This window comes from Fusarium mangiferae, assembly GCF_900044065.1.
Source record: "Fusarium mangiferae strain MRC7560 genome assembly, contig: FMAN_scaffold009, whole genome shotgun sequence".
NCBI classification, from domain to species: Eukaryota; Fungi; Ascomycota; class Sordariomycetes; order Hypocreales; family Nectriaceae; genus Fusarium; species Fusarium mangiferae.
In genome coordinates, this window is record NW_024573929.1 from 1,628,492 (window position 1) to 1,651,662 (window position 23,171).

General features: G+C 50.7%; 8 protein-coding genes and 1 non-coding gene across 9 annotated transcripts; 2 read left to right on the forward strand and 7 right to left on the reverse strand.

Annotated features, from left to right (window-relative positions):
- Window positions 1–457: 457 nt before the first annotated feature.
- On the forward strand, window positions 458–2,625 carry FMAN_08538 (uncharacterized protein; the record flags this gene model as incomplete). The annotated part of the gene is made up of 5 exons (XM_041835156.1): window positions 458–583; window positions 632–954; window positions 999–1,800; window positions 1,844–1,979; window positions 2,024–2,625. 5 exons carry the CDS (start codon window positions 458–460, stop codon window positions 2,623–2,625), a joined length of 1,989 nt encoding a protein of 662 aa, XP_041685348.1.
- Window positions 2,626–2,957: 332 nt separating this feature from the next.
- Window positions 2,958–4,963, reverse strand: FMAN_08537 (uncharacterized protein; the record flags this gene model as incomplete). Its single annotated transcript, XM_041835157.1, has 6 exons — window positions 2,958–3,303; window positions 3,350–3,676; window positions 3,723–4,426; window positions 4,469–4,564; window positions 4,610–4,775; window positions 4,833–4,963. 6 exons carry the CDS (start codon window positions 4,961–4,963, stop codon window positions 2,958–2,960), a joined length of 1,770 nt encoding a protein of 589 aa, XP_041685349.1.
- A 1,019-nt stretch (window positions 4,964–5,982) lies between these two features.
- On the reverse strand, window positions 5,983–7,703 carry FMAN_08536 (uncharacterized protein; the record flags this gene model as incomplete). Its single annotated transcript, XM_041835158.1, has 5 exons — window positions 5,983–6,234; window positions 6,284–6,865; window positions 6,909–7,358; window positions 7,407–7,413; window positions 7,459–7,703. 5 exons carry the CDS (start codon window positions 7,701–7,703, stop codon window positions 5,983–5,985), a joined length of 1,536 nt encoding a protein of 511 aa, XP_041685350.1.
- Window positions 7,704–8,418: 715 nt separating this feature from the next.
- FMAN_08535 (putative ATP-binding multidrug cassette transport protein) lies at window positions 8,419–13,160 on the reverse strand (the record flags this gene model as incomplete). Its single annotated transcript, XM_041835159.1, has 2 exons — window positions 8,419–10,223; window positions 10,271–13,160. 2 exons carry the CDS (start codon window positions 13,158–13,160, stop codon window positions 8,419–8,421), a joined length of 4,695 nt encoding a protein of 1,564 aa, XP_041685351.1.
- A 1,543-nt stretch (window positions 13,161–14,703) lies between these two features.
- On the forward strand, window positions 14,704–15,054 carry FMAN_08534 (uncharacterized protein; the record flags this gene model as incomplete). Its single annotated transcript, XM_041835160.1, has 1 exon — window positions 14,704–15,054. The coding sequence occupies one exon, from the start codon at window positions 14,704–14,706 to the stop codon at window positions 15,052–15,054; it is 351 nt and encodes a 116-aa protein (XP_041685352.1).
- Window positions 15,055–15,356: 302 nt separating this feature from the next.
- FMAN_08533 (uncharacterized protein) lies at window positions 15,357–16,760 on the reverse strand (the record flags this gene model as incomplete). The annotated part of the gene is made up of 2 exons (XM_041835161.1): window positions 15,357–16,281; window positions 16,324–16,760. The coding sequence occupies 2 exons, from the start codon at window positions 16,758–16,760 to the stop codon at window positions 15,357–15,359; spliced, it is 1,362 nt and encodes a 453-aa protein (XP_041685353.1).
- An 838-nt stretch (window positions 16,761–17,598) lies between these two features.
- Window positions 17,599–19,553, reverse strand: FMAN_08532 (putative phenylacetyl-CoA ligase; the record flags this gene model as incomplete). Its single annotated transcript, XM_041835162.1, has 6 exons — window positions 17,599–17,925; window positions 17,971–18,305; window positions 18,350–18,770; window positions 18,814–19,179; window positions 19,231–19,466; window positions 19,514–19,553. 6 exons carry the CDS (start codon window positions 19,551–19,553, stop codon window positions 17,599–17,601), a joined length of 1,725 nt encoding a protein of 574 aa, XP_041685354.1.
- A 600-nt stretch (window positions 19,554–20,153) lies between these two features.
- On the reverse strand, window positions 20,154–20,227 carry tRNA. Its single transcript has one exon. It is a non-coding gene; the product is annotated as a tRNA-Val (tRNA).
- Window positions 20,228–20,524: 297 nt separating this feature from the next.
- On the reverse strand, window positions 20,525–23,130 carry FMAN_08531 (uncharacterized protein; the record flags this gene model as incomplete). Its single annotated transcript, XM_041835164.1, has 3 exons — window positions 20,525–21,074; window positions 21,122–22,946; window positions 23,004–23,130. 3 exons carry the CDS (start codon window positions 23,128–23,130, stop codon window positions 20,525–20,527), a joined length of 2,502 nt encoding a protein of 833 aa, XP_041685355.1.
- Window positions 23,131–23,171: the final 41 nt, after the last annotated feature.

Genomic DNA, 23,171 nt, shown 5'->3' on the forward strand with positions numbered 1-23,171 from the left:
TACGAAGAACAGCTGCGGGATCTAGACGCGGGGAAATCTAGATCTACGCGGCGTGTAGAATGAATTACCATAGAAGGAATAGATAAAAGTTAATACTAGAGCGCAGTAGTCGAAACTCACTCCTCAGTTTCGCTCCGCAAGCCACGAAATCCGAATAACTTCGGCTTGCATTCCTCTGCCAAGCCTCGTTCGCATTCGGTCCCGAGAGGGCTGATAATTAAACAGTCGTGGAATCTAGGGACCGGGTTGGCTGGAATAAGCCATTGAGTTTGGTGGTGGAAGTTTGCGCTGACATGAGCTAACATAGCTTGGGGCGAGGGAGATCGGATATCGGCATGGGAATGTCCATGCTGCGGGTATTTAGATGGAAGAGCTGCTGTTTTGGCCATGCACTGAATATTGTTTCTCTCATTATTGCAGATTGTTAACAAGTATTTCGGTTGAAACGAGTTGCAAGATGTATCGCGATTTAGTGCTCATCACTTCATTCTTCAGCGTCGCCCTCGCGCAAAGTGGCGCTGATCCGTACGCCCCAGTCTACACGACATGTCCCTCCTCCCTCAAGATCCGCAAAGCATCAGACGTACTCATCCCAATTATTCCCTCTCTCTACCATATCTAACTCTCCCAGGGCCTATCCGATGAAGAATCATCCTGGCGTGAACAGCGCGCTAAGCAGATCATTCCCAATCTGGAGGACTATCTCAAACTCGCCAACATTTCCAACTTCAACGTCTCAAACTATATTAACAAGCTCAAGAGTGACGATGTTCCCGTCGTTGGACTCTCTGTCTCTGGTGGAGGCACGCAGTCTGGTCTAGGTGGACTGGGTGTCTGGCAAGCATTCGATGCCCGGTCTGCTATCGCAAGGGCGGCGAGGACAGGCGGCTTGACGCAGCTTTTCTCATACATCACTGGTCTATCCGGCGGAGGCGCTGTCACCGTATCTCTTCTGTAAGTCCATTCCACCATCGTCCCAATCATCACTAACATTTCAGCGCGGCAAACAATTTCACCACAACAGACGGCGTCAAAAAGGCCTCCAACTTCTCACTCGACTACTCATCCGGCCCAGACGGCAACCAAACAGCCTTCTTCACCAGCATCTTCGAAAACATGGGCGCAAAAGATGAATCCGGTTTCCCCGTCTCCGTCGCAGACACATTCGGTCAATTTTGGGGAACTTGGCTGCCCGACGATAAAGTATACAGCAACTACTCCGACATTGCCTCCAAGAATACCGCCTTCACTCTCGGCGACGCACCAATGCCAATCATGTGCTTCGCAGAGGTAATCCCCGGAAAATCCCCCGAGATCGGAAAACTCATGTATCCGGGCTTCAACAAATCCACGCGCTTCAACTTGACCGCTTATGAAGTCACGCCCTTTGAGTTTGGAAGTTGGGTTGGCGGGCGCGTGCAGGCGTTTATCCAGACCAAGTTCCTGGGTACTTCTATGACGGAGGGAAAACCTCAGAACAAGAGTGAATGCGTGCAGGGGTTTGATAAACTAACGCTCATGCAGGGCACGACTGCTAATGCGTTCACTGCGTGGTTTATTGATTCGTTCTATGGAATTCCGGTGTTTGCGAAGAGATGGTTGGGCAAGAGACAGAAGGTTAACCCGGATATCAACGACGTTCCTGTGCCGAAGGATCAGTACGACAATCCCCTGGTTCAGCTTGTGAATGAGACGGCGATGTATTTTGACTTGACGTTTAATGAGTCGTTGTGGGCGACGTATCCAAATCCGTTCGAGGATTATAATGACGATATGAAGGGTGTCTCGGAGCTTCTTTTGGTAAGTTATCCTGCTGAGTTTATGGATGGTGCTGACTGTTTAGGTCGACGGGAGTCTTACGCTTGAGAGCAATCCTCTTCGTCCGTTGATCATTCCTGAGCGCAAGCTTGACTTGATTATTGTTTACGAAGCATCATCCGATGCGCCCAACTCTTGGGTCAACGGAAGCAACCTCATCAGTAAGTCCCTTGCTGTACTGGTATGATCTTCACTAACATTCCAGATACTGCCCTCAGTGCTTCCCAGGGCAACATCCCCTTCCCCAAGATCCCAGACGTAAACACCATCGTCGCCCAAAACCTCTCTTTCCAACCAACATTCTTCGGCTGCAATGCCTCATCATCCACGCCCCTGCTCCTCTGGCTGCCCAACGCCCCATGGACAGGCTACACCAACTACTCCTACACACAGACCCAATTCACACCTAACCAAGTGGACATTGCTCTTGAGAACGCATTCCAGGTAGCCACGTACGGCAATGGCAGCGTAGATGAGAATTGGCCTGCTTGCTTGGCTTGTGCAGCGATAAAGGGTTCGTTGAGAAGATTGGATATTGAGATGCCGAAGCAGTGTGAGGAGTGCTTTGAGAGGCATTGCTGGAATGGCACGACGAGTGATAGGGAGGCTACGGCGGGGGATTTTGATCTTAGACCGAGATTGGATCCGGAGTTAAGCTTTGCGAAGTGGAATGAGAGTGATTGGGAGAAGCAGGAGAGCACGGGTGGTGGAAGTGGAAGTGGAGGGGATGATTCGGCTGCTGTCAAGCTTGGGAATAATATGGTTGGACTGGTTTTGTCGCTGGTCGCGATGGCTGCACTGCTGTAGTCATACTTGGTAATGTCTGGGGAATTTATTGGTTGCAGGTAGTCAATTGGCGAGCACGTTCCAAGGCGGAATAATGGATTAATTGCTTGAATTGATGCTTCAAGTGCGATAAGTCAGCTGATTGTATTCAAGTGATGCATAATAAATCTTGTTGCACTATGTTCGCTGCTCTGGGGGCTGACTGAACTAGGTATATTTTAGGTAGTGAGCGCGTTACAGAGGGCCAGCGTCGCGTTCACCGAACAAAGCGGCTCCACGCAATCCGGCTACCTCAACATCATGGTTCAATGCACTAACAACCTTCAATTAATCCTACAGCTCCTCGATTAAACCTAATTCTTTACCTGCACATTCTCCCTCATTACAGCCGGCTCAATCTCCCCATCAGTAGACTTGTTCTCCTCAATCTTCGCCTCGTCAACCTTTGTCAAATCAACAGCCTTAAGCGCAAACATGACGATCAACATCGGCGCAAGAGAGCACGTCGCAGCAATAGCGAGAAGGCGCTGTGTCTCACGATATGCCAGGTCGATAGCTGCGCGAACCGGCGTCCCCTTTGCGAATTTTTGCGCGACGACGATGGACTTGTAGATCTTGAAGGCGTTGGGCTTGGCTTGTTCGGGGAGATATTTTGTGAGCTTTTGGGGGAGGATGTTGTTCCAGATAGCACCGCCGACGCTGTACTCGTTAGTGATGATTGACTGAAAGGAGGGGATAGACTAACCTGGTGCCGACAGCTCCGCCAAAGTTCATGGCTGCGTAGTAAACGCCCGTTACGACGGGGACGTCTTCCTTGGCGACGAGGGCCTGAATAGAGACTTGAGCGGCGGTTTGGTAGAATGCACGACCAACGCCAACAAGGGTCTTTGCTGTGATGAAAGATGCTTCGTTGGCGTGACCTCCGTTCATGTTGACAAAGTGAATCATAAGACCTTGACCCAGAACACAAAGCGGAACACCGATGAAGACAAAGATCTGACTGCGCTTAGTATACTTCATCAATATACCAACGAGCACCGAAGCGATCTGGAACGCGACGCGAAGGGCGTTGCTATTAGAGTCAGCATTATCTCGGGCGTGATTCGAAGGAGTCTTACTCAATGCGCGTGGCGTGTCCAGGACTGAAGCCCCCAGCGACCTGAAGATAACTCGGAAAGAAGAGCGTAAAGCAAGAATAATGGAAAAAGTCCAGCATGGATAAAACACAAGCCGCAACGACAGTTCGCTCCTTGATCATCCGGAAAGGAACAAATGGAACCTTGGCAAACTTTGTATCCCAGACGAAGAACACGCCGACGACGACAACGCCAATGACGAGCATGGCGATGTAGCTCCCCTGGTCCCAGCGATCACTATTCCTCGCGCCCGTAAGCGACAGCGGAATAAGCGTAAGTCCAAGACCGAGAACAAGAAGTACCGCACCAAGAATGTCGAGATCAACCCAGACAAGATTAATAATCCTCTTGCTCAAAGGCTGCGTCTTATCAGCTGCGTCCCAAGCGCCCTTTCTTCTATATCCAGCCTTTCTCGCGCGTCGCTGAAGGACGTATAAAGTAATAATCAGCGGCGCTGCGCAGAAGGGCAGGATGAGAGCCCACATTCCGTAGCCCCATCGCCAGGTTGAGTGCTTGAGAACACTGTCTGCGACAATGGAGCCGAGGTATAGTGTTGGGATGGAGGCGAAGGATTCGGGGAGGGATGTCCAGAGACCGCGGTTGATGAGGCTTGTTGTGTCGGCGATGAAGACCTGTTGCATGATGACGTAGCCGGTGTCGCCGATTGATTCAAAGATGCCGCCGGCCTATGATGTTAGAGATGTAATGAATTGGGATTGGGAGCTTACGATGTAGGTTGCGATGTTTTGACAGGCTGCGTACATGACTTGCGATAGAACAAGGAAGAGAATTGAAAAGGTTAGACCCTCTGCTCTACCAAAGACCTGGGACAGTTAGTCTCGTGTATTGGGATGGAGAGATATACGTACGTTGGAGAACTTTGCCATGATGGGATATGTAACGAGACCGATGATTGTACTGACGACATTGGCTGTCGCAAGCGCTGAATGGCGCTGGAACGCAGAGGTAGCGTATGCATCGTAGACTTTTGTCGCGTATTTGAGGAACTGGGTTATAAACGTGGTTGCGAAGAGGCTGTTGCGTCAATTGTCAGCAGAGCCAGGTAATTACGAGAAGTGAATGGAGACATACCCAGTAAACGCGACGATCAGAGCCTTCTTAGACCAAGACTCCCTCAGAATATCCGTATTCGAGACTTTCTCACGCTCTTGTTTCGGCGCAGCTTCCACGTCGGAGCTACGATGAGAGGTATGATCTGCCATTGCAAATAAGCTTAAACAACATTGATTACTTCACCTCCAAGTTCAATGCAACGCTGTCTGTTTATATCGTCTCAGCGACGGAAGTCATTCCGCGCCCACAATCTGGTGATCCATCTAATCTTATCAGATTTTAACGCATCGCGTGATATAATTGGTCTGCCAAGACGTCGCGTGGCATGACTTAGCCGTGATCTGATAAAAAAAAGCCTCATGTTTTACAGGGATTGGGTAGAGCCGCCTTTTCTTCTGGGAATAGTGATGGAGACTTTTAGGTAAACGTGGATCACATGAAGATGAGTTACGCTGGTGGATTTGGTCTTGGCGATGTTCCGAGAACAGGCGATCTCCAATGACACGTTTTTTTCATCCCTGCTCAGAGTTTTCGCATCTGATCAATAATGAGATTGAGAGTTGGATGGCTTGGGTGTTGCCACGAGCTGGAGTGACATTGACCGTATGATTGAAAGCTTGTGACATGAGATAACCTTATTGTTATCAATCTGATCAGTAACGTGGGGGCCATGTAAATCCACCGGATCGTAAACGGTGACCATGCGAGGATGAGCAGTATGCTGACTTGCGACGCCATCAAGCACCGAAGATTAGGAACCGACCGTTGGGTAGATGTCTGTGCGAACAAATTCTGTGAGACTTAAGAGCAATGGTTCATGCAGTGCGTTGAAGTTATTCCCGACACGATGGTACACGGAATGGTCCGCTTCAGGTCCACTTGGGGAGCAAAAGCGCCGAGGTCTGGTCTGCAGACGAATTACCGCTTTGGGATCATGCACCCGATGTTCTCACGATGAATTTTCGTACCCCATGTAACGTAATATGAGGTTCACGTCACTAGATGTTCTTGGACAATTTAAGCGAATGGCATTCTTTGAACGAGGACGTTGTCAACTCTCAATTACAAATTCTATACTATATACCAGTTGTTCACTAGACAACTACTTCTCTATGAATCTCCCCATCTCAACCTACCAATTGACCATCATCATCATACGCTGTCGCGTCTAGCCAAGGTTGTTGGGACTCTTGGCTCGAATCTTGGGTCCGTACAAGAAGAAGATGACGGGAACAGGCACCAGTGCCAGTGCCAAGAAAGCAAGGATACTGTTTCCCCAGCCGAGACCGAGATCATCGTACATAGACAATCCGGCGAGAGGGAGCATAGCGCCAGCCAGAGATCGGAGGACTGTCATTGCGGCGACGGCTGATGCTGCGTAGGTGATGTATGCATCGACGAGGTAAGTTTGAAGACACATCTATATCGTTAGTGATGTCCAATGCCGTTAAAATAGAAAGAATACTCACCATAATTCCCATGAGACCAAAGCAAAACAGCGCAACGCCAATCATGGGCACGATCCAATGCGTATTCTGATCCGCCGCCCAACCATACCAAAACAACGACCCCACAATAAGCAATCCCGACGGCAACGTCATCCAAATCGGCAACCGATCTTCCGGCACTGTCTTGCCATTCTGCTCAATCTTCTTCTTAATAACAACATCCGTCAAGACCCCAAACGTCATTGTACCAAGCAACATTCCGATACCGGTAGGGAGATACGCCAGACCGATAGTACCAGTGCCGAAACCGTATTGCTGCGCGAATACAAAGGTGAAGGTGCTGAACATGAGGTACAACACGCCGTAGACGATGGCGACGTAGAGGGAGAGGATGAAAACGGGGAGATGGGTGAAGAGCATTCGCATGGGGCGGATGGAGGCGTTGCTGAGGCGTTCTTTGGGCGTGAGGCCGTCTTTGTCGAGGATGGAGTATAAGTCTTGGTTGCCGGTTTCTTTCTTGAGTTTGGCGGCTTTGGCGCGGAGGAGGGTTGGGGCGTAGGTTTCTGGGGCGGCGAAGTAGCACAGCGCAGCGATGAAGCCGGTCTAACAATTAGCAACCGTACTCTCCAAGGGTAAAGACACTTACGAGAATAGCAATCAGCCAGAATACCCAACGCCATCCAATGGCCTCAACCATATACCCACCCGCCAACGGTCCAATACACGGTCCAAGAAGCGGTCCCATGGCCCAAACAGCCATAGCCTTGCCTCTCTCCTGCACCGGGAAGATATCCGATATAGTCCCTGATCCATTAGTAACGGGCGTCGAGCCCGTGAAACCCATCAAGAAGCGGAATACAATCAGCATCGGCATGTTTTGGCTCAGCGCCGTAGCGACGGTCATTATAAGGAAGAGGACGTTGGCGATGTTGAAGACGATGGCGCGGCCGTAGATCTCACTTAGGGGCGCGGCGAGGAGAGGGCCGAATGCGAAGCCGAGGACGTAGACGGAGACGACGAAGGTGGCGATGTTGCGGTTGGAGGTTTCGAATTCGCGCATGATGTCTGGGACGCCGGGGGCGAACATTGAGGAGCCCTGTATTGTTAGAGGGGAGTGTGATTGGGGTTGAGGTTAGGGACGTACGAGAGGTCTGACATGTTAGTGATGGTAAGGGGAGAGTTAGAGGGGGACTTACGTTAGGAGGGTCATGACGGATAGAGCGCCGATGCAAGTCCATTTCTTCTTTGCAGGCCAGTTCATGGGATTGTTTGGATCATCTGGTCCATCCCAGCCAACAGCATTCGGGTCCTCAGGCTGAGCGATGTCCTCCTTCGTAGCATTCTCTTCATCCTTCTTCGCAGCGCTACCAGTATAAGAAGGCGTAAGCGTCCGCTGACTCGCAGGTCTCTCAATATCGATCGAAGCTTTTGTTCCCGTCATCGTGAAGATAAAACACAGTGAAGACAAAGAAGAGAGGCGGAAAGGGTGATGAGAAGATATTTAACCCAAGCCACGAGTCAATCTCACGAGGACCAACGAACCAATGAGCGAGGGGATCGAAAGCGAAACCGAGAGATGGGGAAGGGTTGGCCAATCAGCGGGCTTTGTCGGGCCCGTTCTAGAATCCGTCGCCCGGGTGGTTATGCGGAGCCCCACACGGATCTGGCGATTTCCGTACCGTTAGTTGTGCAAATCTACGGGATTTGTGCAGATTTGTGCAGAGCACGGCCGGATGGCCCCTTTTAATATGTTCCGGGGACGGAGTTGTGAATACATGCAAGTTGCGCCCCAAGGCGATGACGCGATGAGTTGTTCAGTATCTATTACGTTTGGAAGTGAGATAGTTCTTGGCGAGGGATTGATTACTATTTTGAATGCATCTGTTCATGAGACAGGCATTTGTTGGTTGTTGGATTGAGAATACGTTATACGCGTATTGGTTCCCCGCAGTGTCTGATCATGTGAGGTTAATGTTATTTTTATCCTCAACCTTATCCTTATCTTATCGCATCACTAACCTGCACTCAGACACATGAAGTGACAATTCAATGCGCAACACGATCAATTTATTCTATCCATATAAACAATCTAGACCCTCAATTCCATATTACAACAAACTTACTCAATCTTCTCCATATATACCTGCGAACTCAATCTAAGCTTTCCTCTTCTGCAACAGTCCCTTGAACGGATTCTTGCCTCTGAACCGCATCCATGTAGCAAAGTAAACCACCGCATAATTAAAGGCGATAAAAGCACAGAAAATGCCAAAATCTCTCCAGATATTCCTGTAATATACACTGAACCCGGCTCCAAATTCATCACCAGTCGCATACTGGCAAAACTCACAGTATCCATCTGATCCAGTGGTCACATACCCTCCCGCGCGCTGAATAAACGGCTCAACGTAATCATCGCACGATTGGCCGCTCGGCGGTTCAAAGCGCGCGAATTCACCCTCCTCGCAGCGAACGGGCTGGTCGTGGATGGCAGCGCCGAGGAAGGCTTCGAGGAGGTAGTGGAAGGGAGTGAGCCAGTACATCCACTCGCGCCAGAAGGTGGGGAGACCTTGAGGCGGGACGACGACACCGCAGAAGGAGACGACGAAGAGGAAGAAGATGGGGACGAGAAGAGACGCGAGGAGTTCGTTGGGTGCAAAGGCAGCGATGGCTTGGCCGAAGGAGACGTAATAGAGCTCAAAAAGCAGAACGAGCAAGAATGCGAAACCAGATGTGAATGCTGACGCGCGCCAGCCAAAGACTCCCCACCACCAGCAATTGAAGTAAATACCACCCGCGACGATACGATACGGGATCTCAACGACGACAACGGCTGTAGTCCAAGCTACCCAGCTGTAAATCTTGGCGTTATTCTCCCGCCACTGGAATATCTGGCGCGATTTGAGAAAGACAGGCTGGAGCTGTTGAATGAGAGGCGGGCTGATCGTAAGCGTCATGAAAATGGAGAACAGTCTGTTTTGGTAATCAATCGATGCGAAACCGATCTTGTAGAAAGTGAAACAGTTGAAGAGACCCGTTGCGATGTGAAGCATAAAGTTACCGAAGATGTAATCGGGTGAACGCCAGAATGAAACGAAGCTTCGACGAACAACGGCGTATGTTTGAGTGGATAACGGCATGGCGTACTCGCGATCATCTTTAAGACTCTTTGACGGTTCGACATTGCGACGACGCTCAATCATCTCCTCAATCTCTTGAGTTCGCTTCTGTCGCTCCGAAGACTCAGCCCAGACATCGCCCCAGTCTTGACCATCGTAGTCAGGATTTCCAGCACCGATTGCATCGAGCATGTACTCGGCTGGGTTAGCGTGCGGGGGACACTTGGGACCGCCGTTGGACTCGAAGTACTTGATCAAGTTCTCTGAGTCATGGCCTAGAGGACCGTGGTAGACGACGCGACCGCCTGATTTGAGGAGTAAAAGCTCGTCGAAGTTTTCAAAGAGAACGGCGGAGGGTTGATGAATTGTGCAGAGGACGGCTTGGCCTGCATCTGCGAGTTTGCGCAAGAAGCGCACGATGTTGAATGCAGCGCCTGAGTCGAGACCAGAAGTCGGTTCGTCCAAAAACATAAGCAGTTCCGGCTTTGACGCCAGCTCAACACCAATCGTCAAGCGCTTCCTCTGCTCTGCGTTAAGACCTTGTCCGACGGTACCAATGATCGCACCAGCGATATCGCGCATCTCAAGAAGATCAATAATGGTCTCGCAATACTCCATCTTTTCCTGCTTCGATACTTCCTTCGGTTGACGAAGCAGCGCAGAAAATTGGAGGGCTTCGCGCACGGTAGCGGTAGGTTCGTGGATGTCCATCTGCTCAGCGAAGCCAGTTGCACGCTGGAAGGATTTTGGTAAAGGACGACCGTCGACAAGAAAGTCGCCTGTTATGGTGCCAAAGTTGAGACGTTGGGCGAGGCCGTTGAGAAGTGTTGTTTTACCGGCGCCTGAGAATGTTAACGTTGGTAGGTTAATTGAAGGAAATGGAACTTACCGGATGCGCCCATGAGAGCGGTCAATTTACCAGGGCGAACGTAGCCTTGAACGTCGTTGAGAAGTTTTCGCTCGCCTTTCTCGAAGGGAATTGTGTAATTGATGTTCTGGAAGGTGAACACTGTTTCATTCTTGGCGACTTCTTGGGTGATTTGTTCGTCGCTCTTGGTACGTTCAGCATCACCATTCGCGACAGGATCACTGCGTCCAGATTCTTCATCTTGTTTATCGCCCTTGGCTCTACCACCAGTAGCGATAGACTCTTCAACCTTCTTGGGGACTTGACCTCGCTTGAAGACGGTGATCGCGCCGCCTCCGACGTTGGGCTTCATATGTTCCATACCAAGAGCAGTGAGGAACACGAAAAAGATGAAGAATGCCCAGAGGAAGCCGAAGTTGCGCCAGAGATGAGAGCGAGTGTATGTGAAGGATTCTTGAATGTATGCAGCGCCAGATACAGACGTTGAACCAGGCGATGCACCAGCTAGAGTACAGCCCTGGTTCTGAGGTCGTGCATTTGGGCCTTGCGGGACGAGATACGGCGGCTCGCATTGGAGAGTGAGGTAAGCGAACTCATTAGCCATGAGACACTCGAAACCATACTGAATCCAATTGATCCATCGTAACCACCCAAACCAAGGATGCATTGAGTCCGGCGGGATCAGATAACCCGTATACACAACGAGAATCTGAATCGCAACACCTGTAAACCGCGTCGCGACATCCAACGTCCCGCACCAAGCTGAAATAGCCCTGAAGAACGCATACGTCACCATAGTGACAAGCCACAGAATGAGATTCGAGATGAAAAACTGCGATGCCGTTCTCGCGAGGTTGGCCATGAAGTAGATGATGACGTTGAAGATGATGACCTGTATAAAAACAAGTGGGACATCAACGACCGTCTGGGCAATGGCGAATGCAGAAGGGCGGTAGAACGAGAAGGACTTGTGCTTGAGAAGAATAGGCTTTGACTCAAATGCAGCTGTTTGCTCAGCCAGTGCGAGAAGAGCGTTGAAGAGAAGAAGAAAGAAGAGTGTACCGCCGCGAGGAAAAGCTCCAGCTGCTGTATCGGGGAGATTGTAGAAGAGTGAACCGACGATGAGACCTTGGAACAACAAACCGCCCCATTTTCCAAATAGTGATGCCTTGTCGCCGAACATAACGAGGAATTGACGATGCGTGCACGCCATGACCTGTTTGTGGAAGGCAATCTCATAATTCTTCTTCTTGCTCTTCTCACTCTCATTCCGCCGCCGCTCCTCCGCCAGCGTCTCAAGCTCAGCCTCGAATTCATCGATATCCCTCAGATTCTTCTGATAATCCTCGCTGCGACGATACGCATCTGAGAACTCCCCCGCCGTGCGCGGGATCCGATCCTCCCAGCCCTCACGAACACTGCGCTCATGCTCATCCGTCACACTCGTCAGAAAATCAGCCGTCGTCCAGCGCTCAGGACACTCAAAGCCCAAGTCCTGAAAATACTTCTTCGCGTCTTCCGCGCGGCCAAAGTAAAGACATTTTCCCTCATCGATAAGCAGGACTTTATCAACGAGGTCGTACAGCGTCTCGCCGGCTTGGTAGAGCGACACAGCGGTTGATGTATCAGCCATGTTGGTCATGGCGCGAATGGACTTTACATATTCGACTGCTGTACTTGCATCAAGACCTTTGCTGGAATTATCCCAGCCCTGCACCGAAGCACGCGTGATCATGGCTTCAGCGATAGAAACGCGTTTGCGCTCGCCGCCTGAGACACCACGGATGAATTCATTGCCGACTTTTGTGCCGAGGGTATGTTCGATCCAGAAGAGTTTCGTAACGACGCGCAGAAACTCACGGACGTAATCCTCGCGCGTTTCGCCTTCGAGGCGGGATTCTTTGCCGGGCGTGCGGGTCTGCAGTGCGAAAGTGAGGGTGCGCTTCACAGAGAGCGTGGCGTAGTGCAGGTCGTCTTCGGGGTTGTAAATGATCTCGCCGCGGAAATCTTTGGCCATAGTCGCTGCGTCGGTTCCGCCATACGTTACCTGTCCTTCAACGGACTCAAAGCCCGCGCGCTGGTTGCAGAATGTCTTGAGGAATGTACTGCATCCCGCGCCAGGTCTACCCAGAACAAGAAGTAGTTCACCTGGTCGAACGCACCCGTCAAAGTTGCTGATGAGGTCTCTAACAGGTGGTTTCGCCATCGCAGCTTTGGGTCCTTGGGTAAACAACTTGCCCAATTTTCGCGGGAGGCCCAGGAAGAAATCCCCAACGGTAGGCTGAAGACTGGACCCGAGACCGACACCGCGAACGGTGAGGTTACGAAAGATAACACCGCTATGGCGCGTCTTTTCCTCCTCGCTTTGTTCCTGGCGCTTCTGACCGAAGATGCGAGACATAAGACGGTCAAGTTCCTCATGATCTTCGTTTTCTTCCTCTTTCTCAGCGGGTGTTGAGGCATTCGTGCGACGACGGGAGAGCACGCGGAAGAGATCATCTTCCGTACGATGAGACTTGCGTTTCTCGAGGGGCGGTTTCTCGTTCTCGGTGTGAGATTTGATCGGCGCAAAGATTGGTTCGTCGTTATTGGCAGACGATGCACTGTTGCGCTTTTCCTCGGTGGATTCGGCGCGAGGAAGAACAGTGCTCGATGAAGAATTGCGATCGAGGACAGGCGCGTGCTGCTGAGGCTCAGAGGTTAACGCCCCAGTCGCGCCGAGTGAGGCTGAACTGCCGGCGGTGACATGATCATACGTCGTAGCCGCAGCGTCATATTCACGGCCCGCAAACCCGGCCTCAAGGTGTCTGTCGGTGACATTTCCCGTTGGGGTAATCGAATTGACGCTTGGCGTAACGGGAAAACCGCCTGGGATGTCTTCATCCCTAGGCGTAGGTCTCTCATCAGCCATTTTGACGGAAAACTTCACAGCGATAAGGATGAACACATTCTTGAGGATCTACGGGCATTGACCATAATAAACAGACATATTTTCACTTGTGATTTATCTATGACGACATCAAGGAATGGTCTAGTCGGGCTTTCGGACATGCTAGAATTGCGACGCGGTCCGGGCGCTGGGTGGAGATTGGGCGTCGTAGATTGAAAGAGTAGTTTACCCTAGAGTGCGTCGGAGAGATTAATCTTGAGGTGCGAGTAACAAGCACTACAGTTCGAGTAACGCATGACGTTGCAGCGGCATTTTTAATTGTCCGACGGACGGCAAGTGTCGTCAGCTGGAGCTTGTGATTATCAGCTTGTCATACACTTTGACCTTTCGGGATATTTGTTAAGTACCTAGATCGCAATCTTATCGTTCGGTCCCGGGCGGCTTGCAACCCAACCAGATGAGAGCAAGATTAGGGCTGGTTAATAATGGAATATTGACAGAGATATTTCATTTTTCCTCGATCTGTGCGATTCATTGCATCCAATGTCTTATGCGTGTAAGATTTGTATATGCTGTGTAACTCCTCCCGGGGCAAAATTTGTCATTGACTCAAATGCGGCGTCTCGCACTCGAAGCCCCCGTCTCACTCACGCGCTCACCGTATTCCCCTCTAATCTCCACCGCCAAGATCCCATCACTTCTCACTAAAAATACAACACAGCATCGCGCGATGGCACTAAAACATTCCGATTACCAGGAATTCACCAGCGAAAAAACGAACTAAGCCAGAGAGCTAGGCCCGAACATGATTTGAAACATGGCCAGATAAACATCAGATCATGATCTCCGATGATTATCGGGCATTCATGGTGCCATTTCGAGACGCCTGCAGCGAATGTCTCAATGTCTGTCTCAGCTGGACCTCTCATATCTCAGCGTCTCAAAGGCGGGCGCCAATTAACCGCCGACGCAGACAATACGCTTTTCTCGCGCTCGGATGAAATAATCCGATTGTGATCTAGTGGGAGATGTACCCGCGTCGGGCAATTTTTATCTGATCTGGTCTAACTTGTACGGTACCTGAGTTAAAATCGTGAAGCTAAACTTAGCCTCAAACTCAAAGCTCAAAACACCATGACGAAAGAGTGTAGATACATAAATTAAACCAAAACGCTGTGTTTTTTCAGCGTCGAAATCGATGTAAAAGTGCTGCGACATGCGCCCCCCTCATGCGATTTGCACTTTTTGTTTCCCCTCAGCCCAGACCCAGCCCAAATGCAAGCCTCGAATGCATAGGGAGCCCTTGTGTTACACAAACCTCAAGGGCATTCGATGCCCAACAGCCCTCTCGCGGTCCTCCGACCACTCCAGCGTGCTTGATTCGCTAGATATACTACATTTGCTTCTGTGGGCGAAACGTAGTCCGCGTGCATGCTGCCGCTGCTCGAGGTCTATATGAAGGCCCAATCCCCCCCAAGATTTCACTGGCAATAAAGCATCACGTACTACTCAAATCCCCTTTTTTATAATATATCATCACCAATTCATCACCAAGACCAAAACCATGTGTCAGGTAGTTGAAGAAAACGGCAACAAACCCCAGAAGGAGAGTCAGAGTCAGAATCAGAATCAGAGCTGCTGCGCGTCATCTGAGGCTACGGGATCGACGCAGGGTCTCAAGCCTGTCGGTCAGCCTCGATATCACGTCGAGACTTTCCCCATCCCCGCTCCCCTGTCGGAATATGACCTTGATTACCGACGCACCATGACCATTGAGTCCCAGCAGCGACTGTGGCCTCAGGACATCTGGGTTCACAGTCCGCATGGACGCCAGCTGTATCAGCCTGTGCTGATGTTTGCGACTGCACCGGAGGACAAGCCGGAGACTAACGGAAGCGCTTCTAAGAGCGGTTAATTGAGATGCGATACGGGATATTGGGCTGGAGGAGTCGTGATGGGAAAATGATTGAATGGGCTTGGATTAACGGTACGGAACACACGCGACGGAGTTGGGGTCTTTCATGACATGCCAATCAGAAAATTGGGATTTATTTGCTTTATTTTGCATTTCGACAAAAACAACAAAACAACAACAAGGGCTTTCTACGTGTGTACCAACCTGCAACAACATATTGGGGTCAATCACTGTACTAGCATAGCGAACACGCTTGATGAGAAACAATACATCACAATTGCTTCCCCAACCAAATTAAAGCATCAGCACTCAAACCTCCACTCCACATCCTCCCATCCCTGCCTCATCGCTATCTCAGCCCCCAACCCAGCGCCATACCTCTCAGGCCTTACCGTCCCGCCCGCTAGCTGCGGCCCCAGCATCTTGACATCGCCAAACCCCATCCCCACAGCCTCAATCTCAAAGCCCAGTAGTAAAGCAGAGGCGAAGCCAATGATCTCTGCGAAAGCGAGGTTCCGGCCGGGACACAGATGGCGACCGCCGCCGAAGGGGATGTACGCTGCTTTTCGCTTGCGCTCGTCTTCGGCGCTGCCCTTGGACGCGGGGAGGAAGCGCTCTGGATTGAAGATGTTGACATCTGCGCCCCAGACACTATCCTCGTAGTGTGCTACGCCAGCAGGAAGTTGCAGGTCTGTATCCTTTTTGAGAATATATGTTGTTCCTTCAGGCGTCGTGACGCTTGTATCTTCAAGGATGCGTCGCATGCTGAGAGTCTGGTTCGCAAGCCGCAACGTCTCGCGATAACAGCTCACCAGCAGAGGCATTCTCTCTTCAAAATCCGCTATATTAAACGTCGCACTCCTCTTCCCATTATTATCCTCCACGACAGCTGCATTCTCAGTTTCGGCTCGTATCCGCGCGAGAAGATCTGGTCGGTCGAGTATGTACAGCAAAAGCCAGTAAAACGTCGGCACGGCATTAAGCGTCGCCACGTTCGGGAGAATGACCTCGAACTTTCCAATCTCGTATCCCGTAAGACCATTCTTTCGTAGTGCTCCGGCGCGATTTCGTACGAGGGCGGAGACGCTGGGGTCGTGGATGTCGTGGTCTTCGGAGTACCATTTGCAGGCAATGTCTTGCAGCGTGGAGCGCGCTTTGTAGGCTTTTGGCATCGTGATTGAGGGGAAGAGCGAGAGGAGAAAGTAGGGGACTGATTCTTCGAAAAGCCTGGCTTGTTAGCGATGCGTAGATGCGGGATGGGGGACATACCACATGTCGTCAATTAAAGAGGGATCGCGATTGAACGGATCAGTGTCGCCGTACAGAGAACGCGTTGTAGCGAGGCTCATAACATCGCGGCACCAAATATATAAATTCTCCACGTGTAGCCTTCCATTTGCGACCGTCTCTTTTCCCGCGTTGATCGAATCGGCACGTATCGTCGCGCGGTTCAGCTTCGCAGCGATGCTACCCAGGAAATGCACATTCATGTGATGCAAATGCCTAACCTGAAAGCTCGCATGGATCGCCTCGGTGAATTCATCGTAAACGCCGGGTACTTTGACCTTCGCAAAGGTTTCCTGCTTCAGCGCGAATGTCTTCTTCGCGTAGTCAAAGACAAAGGGCTCGAAGGACGCGGTTTTATTGCGGAGGAGGGTTTGGAGGAGGGCGGGATCGAAGGCGGCGTAGACTTTGCCGTTGAGCATGGGCAGTGTCGCGATTTTGACGTGAGGGTTCTCATTGCTGCGATTGATGTGTGAGCGATTGATGTGTGAGCGATTGATGTGTGAGCGATTGANGCGATTGATGTGTGAGCGATTGATGTGTGAGCGATTGATGTGTGAGCGATTGAGGGAAGTGAGGGAGAAGGGAGACCGACTGGATTATCCTGCTGTAGTCTGCTTGGTGACGAATTATCCCGATGATGTGTCCTACCCACGGAATTGACGGTTTCACGACGGGCGGTTCACGTGGGTCGATGCGGGGAGTTAGTAGGCGGTTTAGCAGAGCGAACGCCACTATAACCGCCAAAACGGTCGTGCTCAGAATTGTGACATTCGCACTGCGATAGTCAACGAGACTTGTCAGTAGAGATTGAGATTCCATTGTCGCTGTAGATGTGAGAGGATGGAGGACTTTGGGCGGATTTATTTGAGGAGCGGTGAATTGTTAATGGTGCTGACTGTATTGGTTCCTGGCGTTGCTAGTGCTGAGGCCGCGAGATCCGATCTAGAGGAATTGGCCAGTTATAGTGTATTCGCTTGCGTATCAGTATCTTCAGCGATTGACTTGCGCGATTATCATTGGATCTAGTGCAGAAGATGTCATTATTGAGCTATAACTGTCAATTTCTAGTCGCGAGGTATTGTGGCCATCACTTGAAGCAGCACGTAGTCTTGTTGGTGTTGTTCCAGTGAAGATGCACTGAAGCTTCCCCACTGTTGACACGACCATCGTTCAACTGCCGACAGTATAAAACGGTTCTCTATTTACCTCAAACGGTACAAACTCAATATCCATCTCTAGTAATAATTGTAGCGAAACTCAAAGCTTCGCAACAGGCTTCTCCGCCTTGATCTGCGCCTTCAAAACCCTCCTCAGGATCTTCCCACTCGGACTCTTGGGTATAACATCCAGCACCCTAACCCCGCCCTTCAACCATTTATGACGTGCCTTATGACTCTCAACATGCTCACAAACAGCCTTCACAACATCCTCATCCTTCAAACCATTCGTTTTCTTGCTCTTTACAATAAACGCTAGAGGCACTTCGCCGGCGCGCTCGTCGACAATGCCTATGACTGCGCAGTCATCTACGTATGGATGGTCAAGGAGATGCGCCTCCAGTTCAGCGGGGGCAACTTGATGGCCCTAAAAAAATCAGCAATGCTTTTTGAGTTAAGGATGAGAGTGTACCTTGACTTTAATAAGTTCCTTGATTCGATCGACAATGAAGAAATGGTCGTTTCCGCGTGGTGACTTCCGCACGAGTACTTCATCGCCCGTCCTCAACCACCGCCCATCATCACGGTGTACAAACGTCTCAGCGTTAGCCTTCTCATTGTGGAGATAGCCCAGCACGACGTTCGGCGCTTGGACGTATAATTCGCCTGGTGTCTCGTAGCTGGTGACTTCAGAGCCGTGCTGGTCGATGATCTTGACTTTTGCGCCGGGGAGGAGAGAACCTGATGAGCCGAGAACGGGATCTGCCTCGCTTGTGTGAAACACCGACGGTGAAGCCTCCGTTAAACCTGATCTGTTAGTTTTGAAGAGGTATTGGTGATGGCGAACGTACCGTAGCCTTGGCTGATTCTCCATTTGGGATACAACTCGAGTAATTTCTGAATCGTCTCACCTCCCAAGGGCGCAGCACCCGAGAACACAAGTCTCACCGAGTCGAGATTGTACTTCTGGCATTTATCCTGGCTGCTCAAAATCTGCACGATGATCGGCGGTACGACGCTGAGTTGCTCAATGCGAAATTTCTGAATAGCCGCGAGCAATTGATCGAGTTGGAAGCGCTGCAAGACGATGATCTCATCGCCGCGATACTGCGCTATATGAGCGATTACAACGAGCCCGTAAATATGGCTGAAGGGTAAAAGACCGAGGGCTACTTGCGTGTCGATGTTGTCTTGGGCGCGGGTTATGGACTCAAAGGTATGGATCATGAGAGTGCATGCGATGACGTTGTAGTGAGAGATCATAACGGCTTTCTAGGCTTGTTAGATAGTACACAGAAAAACGTGGTATACGTACGGGAAGACCTGATGTACCGCTTGAGTAGCACAGATACGCGACTTGTCGTTTTCCCTGTCCTGGTGTCCAAGCTGGTAGCTCCAAGGGCGGTAGAGTCTTACCCTCTGCGATTAGATCTTCAATCGTTTTGAAGGTTCCTTCAGAGGGAGTCTCAGGCAGAGGGAGCAGGAAAATATTCTTTTCTGGAATTCCAACGGCAGAAGCTGCTTTGAGTGCTGTGCTGAGAAGAGGAGCGCAAGTAAACAGTGCTCTTGCGCCTGATGATCGAAGTTGATGTTCGAGTTCAGACCCCGAGTGAGCTGAACTAGCGGGCGTGACGATACCGTCTACGCGATGGATAGCGTGCGTGACGGGGATGTAATCAATCTGCCCAAGTTATTAGAACCGTCGAATTCGTACAAAATTGACAATTTTTACCGTGTTGAGGGCGTAAATCGCCACGACTCTGTCCCACGCTGTTCCATCATTCGGATCAAACCCGACATTTTTCGCTAACCCGCGCGCAAGCAAGTCAACACGCTGTGCAACCTCCTCCGCAGTCCGCGACGTCCCCGTCACACCACACGTATACGGCCTCTTCGACTTTTCAAAGCTCTTCCTCCCTGCTTTTTGAGCATTGATAAAGTCTGCCACGCTGATTGAATCAGGTATATCTTCTCCAGTTAGTACGTCCTCTAGGAGAGCGGGGCGCTAACAGTACCTGGGAGGTTAGGGACCCAAGAGGGAGGGTAAAACGCCATTTTTAATGGATATGAGGTGAGATTGGATATTGGGGGATGGTGGTGATGAGATTGGGAGGTTGTTTGATGTATTTAAGCTATCTGTGGACCGAGGTTTGCCTCTTCAAGTTCCGCGGGATCAGATACCGAGCTGTTGATCTGGTATGGGGAGTGGACCAATGAGAGGAGAGGGGATTGAGTAGCGTGGAGAAATCTGGGGAAGACACGTGAGGGATCTTCGTGGGTTTACCCTGGAGGCTTGGGTCTAGCGGTTTTGGTGAACAAATGGCTTTTGGGGGTTGCAGGACGAAGAGATGGCATTGCAGGTTCGATATACATTTGCGCTGGTTAGTTGAATGTAGGGCCATGCCACCCAATAGATGCAGGTACAGAGTTAAGAGTCTGAAGATTGAGATGCGCGATAAACTCAAACACTGTTACGTAGCAATGAACAATGGCACTCCAGCAAAACGTAAAAAGACTTCAGCCGTGACGAAATTTACCCAATAACCTCCGAAATATTAGTAGCAAAAGATTAATTAAATAATATGAAATAGCAGTCTGTTCTACGAAAAAAGCAGTCATCGCAGCTGCATCAGATTGGGCAAAGAGCAAAAAACGTGGTTCCGCCCGGGATCGAACCGGGGACCTTCTCGGTGTTAACGAGATGCCATAACCAACTAGACCACGGAACCGAGTGCTAGTTTTGATTGGTTGAAAGTCGACTGCGAATTAGAGTTCAAGTCGCTGACCTTTACACCACGGATTGGCTAGACTGGTAGGGCCATGAAGCATATCGAGTTTGCAACGTCGAGTGTCAATTATAATTAGAAACTGAAGCTTTGAAGGGGCTTTGAGATTGATATCAATTTTATTAATGACTTGTTCCTTGATTAATATGCCGGCATTGCCTGTAACGCCTATGATCTGCGTATGTGTACCCCACCCCACCAAGCCCAAATTTCATTACCATTCTGGTATAGCATCACTCGTCAAATCGGCAACCTCGTCTTAGCCCTACTCAACGTCTCAGCACACCTCCTCGCAATATCACTCTTCTTCCCCAGAATCCACAATATCCTAATACACTCCTCCCCCCTCCCCAGCCGCTCCTCCAACTCCTCCCCCGCACGATCAACCTGCAACAACTCATTAACCTCCGCCATCCAATAATTCGCCGCCTTGCTAAACGCGCGTATCAGAATAACCGTCCACGGCTCCGTGAGGATCATGCACTGGTTGATGGCGTGGTGGAACTCCGAGAGCGTCGGCACGATCGGGGTCCTGTTGTCCGGGGCGGTCACGCGCGCTAGGTCGGATAGCTCTCGGGCGCTGCGCTCGCGGATCCGCATCACCCATTTGCAGTTGGAGCGGGATTGGCTTGGGGCGGGGAGGCCGAGGGCGTGCTCGTCGATGTGGTGGATTAGATCGGCGAGCAGGAGGACGCCGAGATTCCAGTGGGCGCAGATGCAGATGAACCAGCTTTGGATGCGGCCGGGGATGGAGTTGTAGTTTTGAAGAAGTTCTCTAAAGAACGTGCCGCTATACAGATTAGTACCAGTGCATGAATCAGAGAAGTGCGGACTTACTATGTCGTGTTCCAGTAGCGATAAACCCTTGCAGACCGTTCAATAAACTCCTCAACCTTTTCCCCAGACTCTCCCTGTCTCAATAAATTCTGCAAATACGCTACATGGCGAAACATCAACACCTTAACCGGCGCAGATCTCGTAACAGCCTCAGCAGCCTCTTCATACGAACAAGGCCAGTGGACGTTCTGCCTCGGCTTCTCAAGACTATCCTGAATAAACAGCGGAACGTTCCAATCCGTGTCCCCACGCGCATCATCATGCTGACTGTTCGCATCCACAACAACAAGCGGCCTCTCACTCATCGTCGAACTAACCGTGTCAAACATCACCGTCAACCAGTACAGCAAACTCACGGTCCCGGCGTCTTCGCTGCTCATGGACGCTACGAGATTAGCGCGCTTGCGGCCTTTCGTGAGACCTTTTCGCTCAGCGTCGAAGCGGTATTTTAGAGTGTGCATTTTTCGAGCCGCGCGCTCCATGAAGATGGGCGGGCCGTCGTTTTCGATTATGCTGGCTATTTCGTCGGCGACGGATTGCATGTCGTACACGTCCTCGAAACAGCCTGATGTATCGACGTCGCTGTGCTCTGTGTCTTCGGGATCAAGAGGTTTTTGGGTGAGGCCGAAGATCATTTCTGCGCAGACGACGCGGTAGGATTCTACGTCTGCGACGTCATCTAGAGCGCGTCGTGCTTGATCCCAGATGTTTCGTTGAAGGTGACGATCAAACTCTTCTTTAAAGTCGTCCATGTACTCGTTTAGTGGATTCTCCTCTGCGATGTCGTCTAGTGAGGGATATCGTTCTCTGTGTCGTCGTGAACTTTGAGCCCATTGTGTTGCGAACGCCATGATACAGAGATGAAGAGCTTTCGCAGTCGCTGAGTCTTGCTGCCGGGACAAATGAACCAATTGCGTTGACTGAGCCACACGATCGAGGTTCATAGTCCGTCGCAGAACTCGATTCGTCCATGAAGATCCCCATTCAGCAAGATTCCCTGGTTGAGAGACAGTCTTCTGCTGCCGACCAAACGGACACGTAACTTCATTCAGCCAGCACGATAAATTATGCTCCAAGACATCGTGATAGATCTGCAGCAGATTCGTCGAGATCATGAGGTTGTTGGACCTTGTCATCATCGACTGATCCATAGTGAACGACGATAACGAACTACTCTGCGTATCGCTCCATGTATTCGACACACGACGCCGTTTCGTTCTTCGCCAGTCTTTGTCGTTGTTCGGACTAACTGCGATGAGAGACTGTGCAGGTTCCGTGGGACTGACGGTAGGGAACTGCGACATGGATGCAACATCGAATTGAAGTTCAGGCGAGATCGTTGAGTCTTTGCAGAAGTCCCAGGGCTCGCTTAACGGTTCCTCGGGTGCAGTGAGATCCTTGAATTGAATGCCGTAGAAATTAGCGTCAACAGGCTCTGTTTGCTCAGGCACAAAATCGAATGGTAGCGCATCGAGTGAATTGTCGAGAAATGAGGGGACGTCTAGACTGGTGTCGATCTCTGAAAAGACTGGCACTGGAGGGAGTGACTGCGAGACAAAAGATTGCGCTGCTGATTGGACATCAAAGCTGTTATCATCCGGGACGATAGAATTCGGTGTATCGCGTGTATTCTCCGTTGATGTCGATTCTCGTCGTGTAGATGTTGAATCCCGTCTCGAGGGGACAATGCATTCAATACCTGGTTCACCCCGCGCAGCCGCAGCGAGAGCATAAGAGATCTGAATCTGCGTCCACGCCCAGTTCATGGTACATTTCTTATGAGTCTTTGTGCAGTACGAACACGGCGACGATTGAGCCAGAGGTGCTACACCATCTATCTGTCAGCACTATCAAGGACTGCTGAAACGAGCGGGGATCTCACGCTTCTCGCCTACAATCATCTTGCCATCGCGGAGGGGGTCCATATTTCCCGGGATCTCCAACGGCGGAGCGTCGCAGCCCCTCTTTGACTTTCTACACTGATCGCAGGCATATTGCGTTCTCTTCATGGTCGTGCTGTAATGATGTCGATATAGGGGTCCTGGAGTAA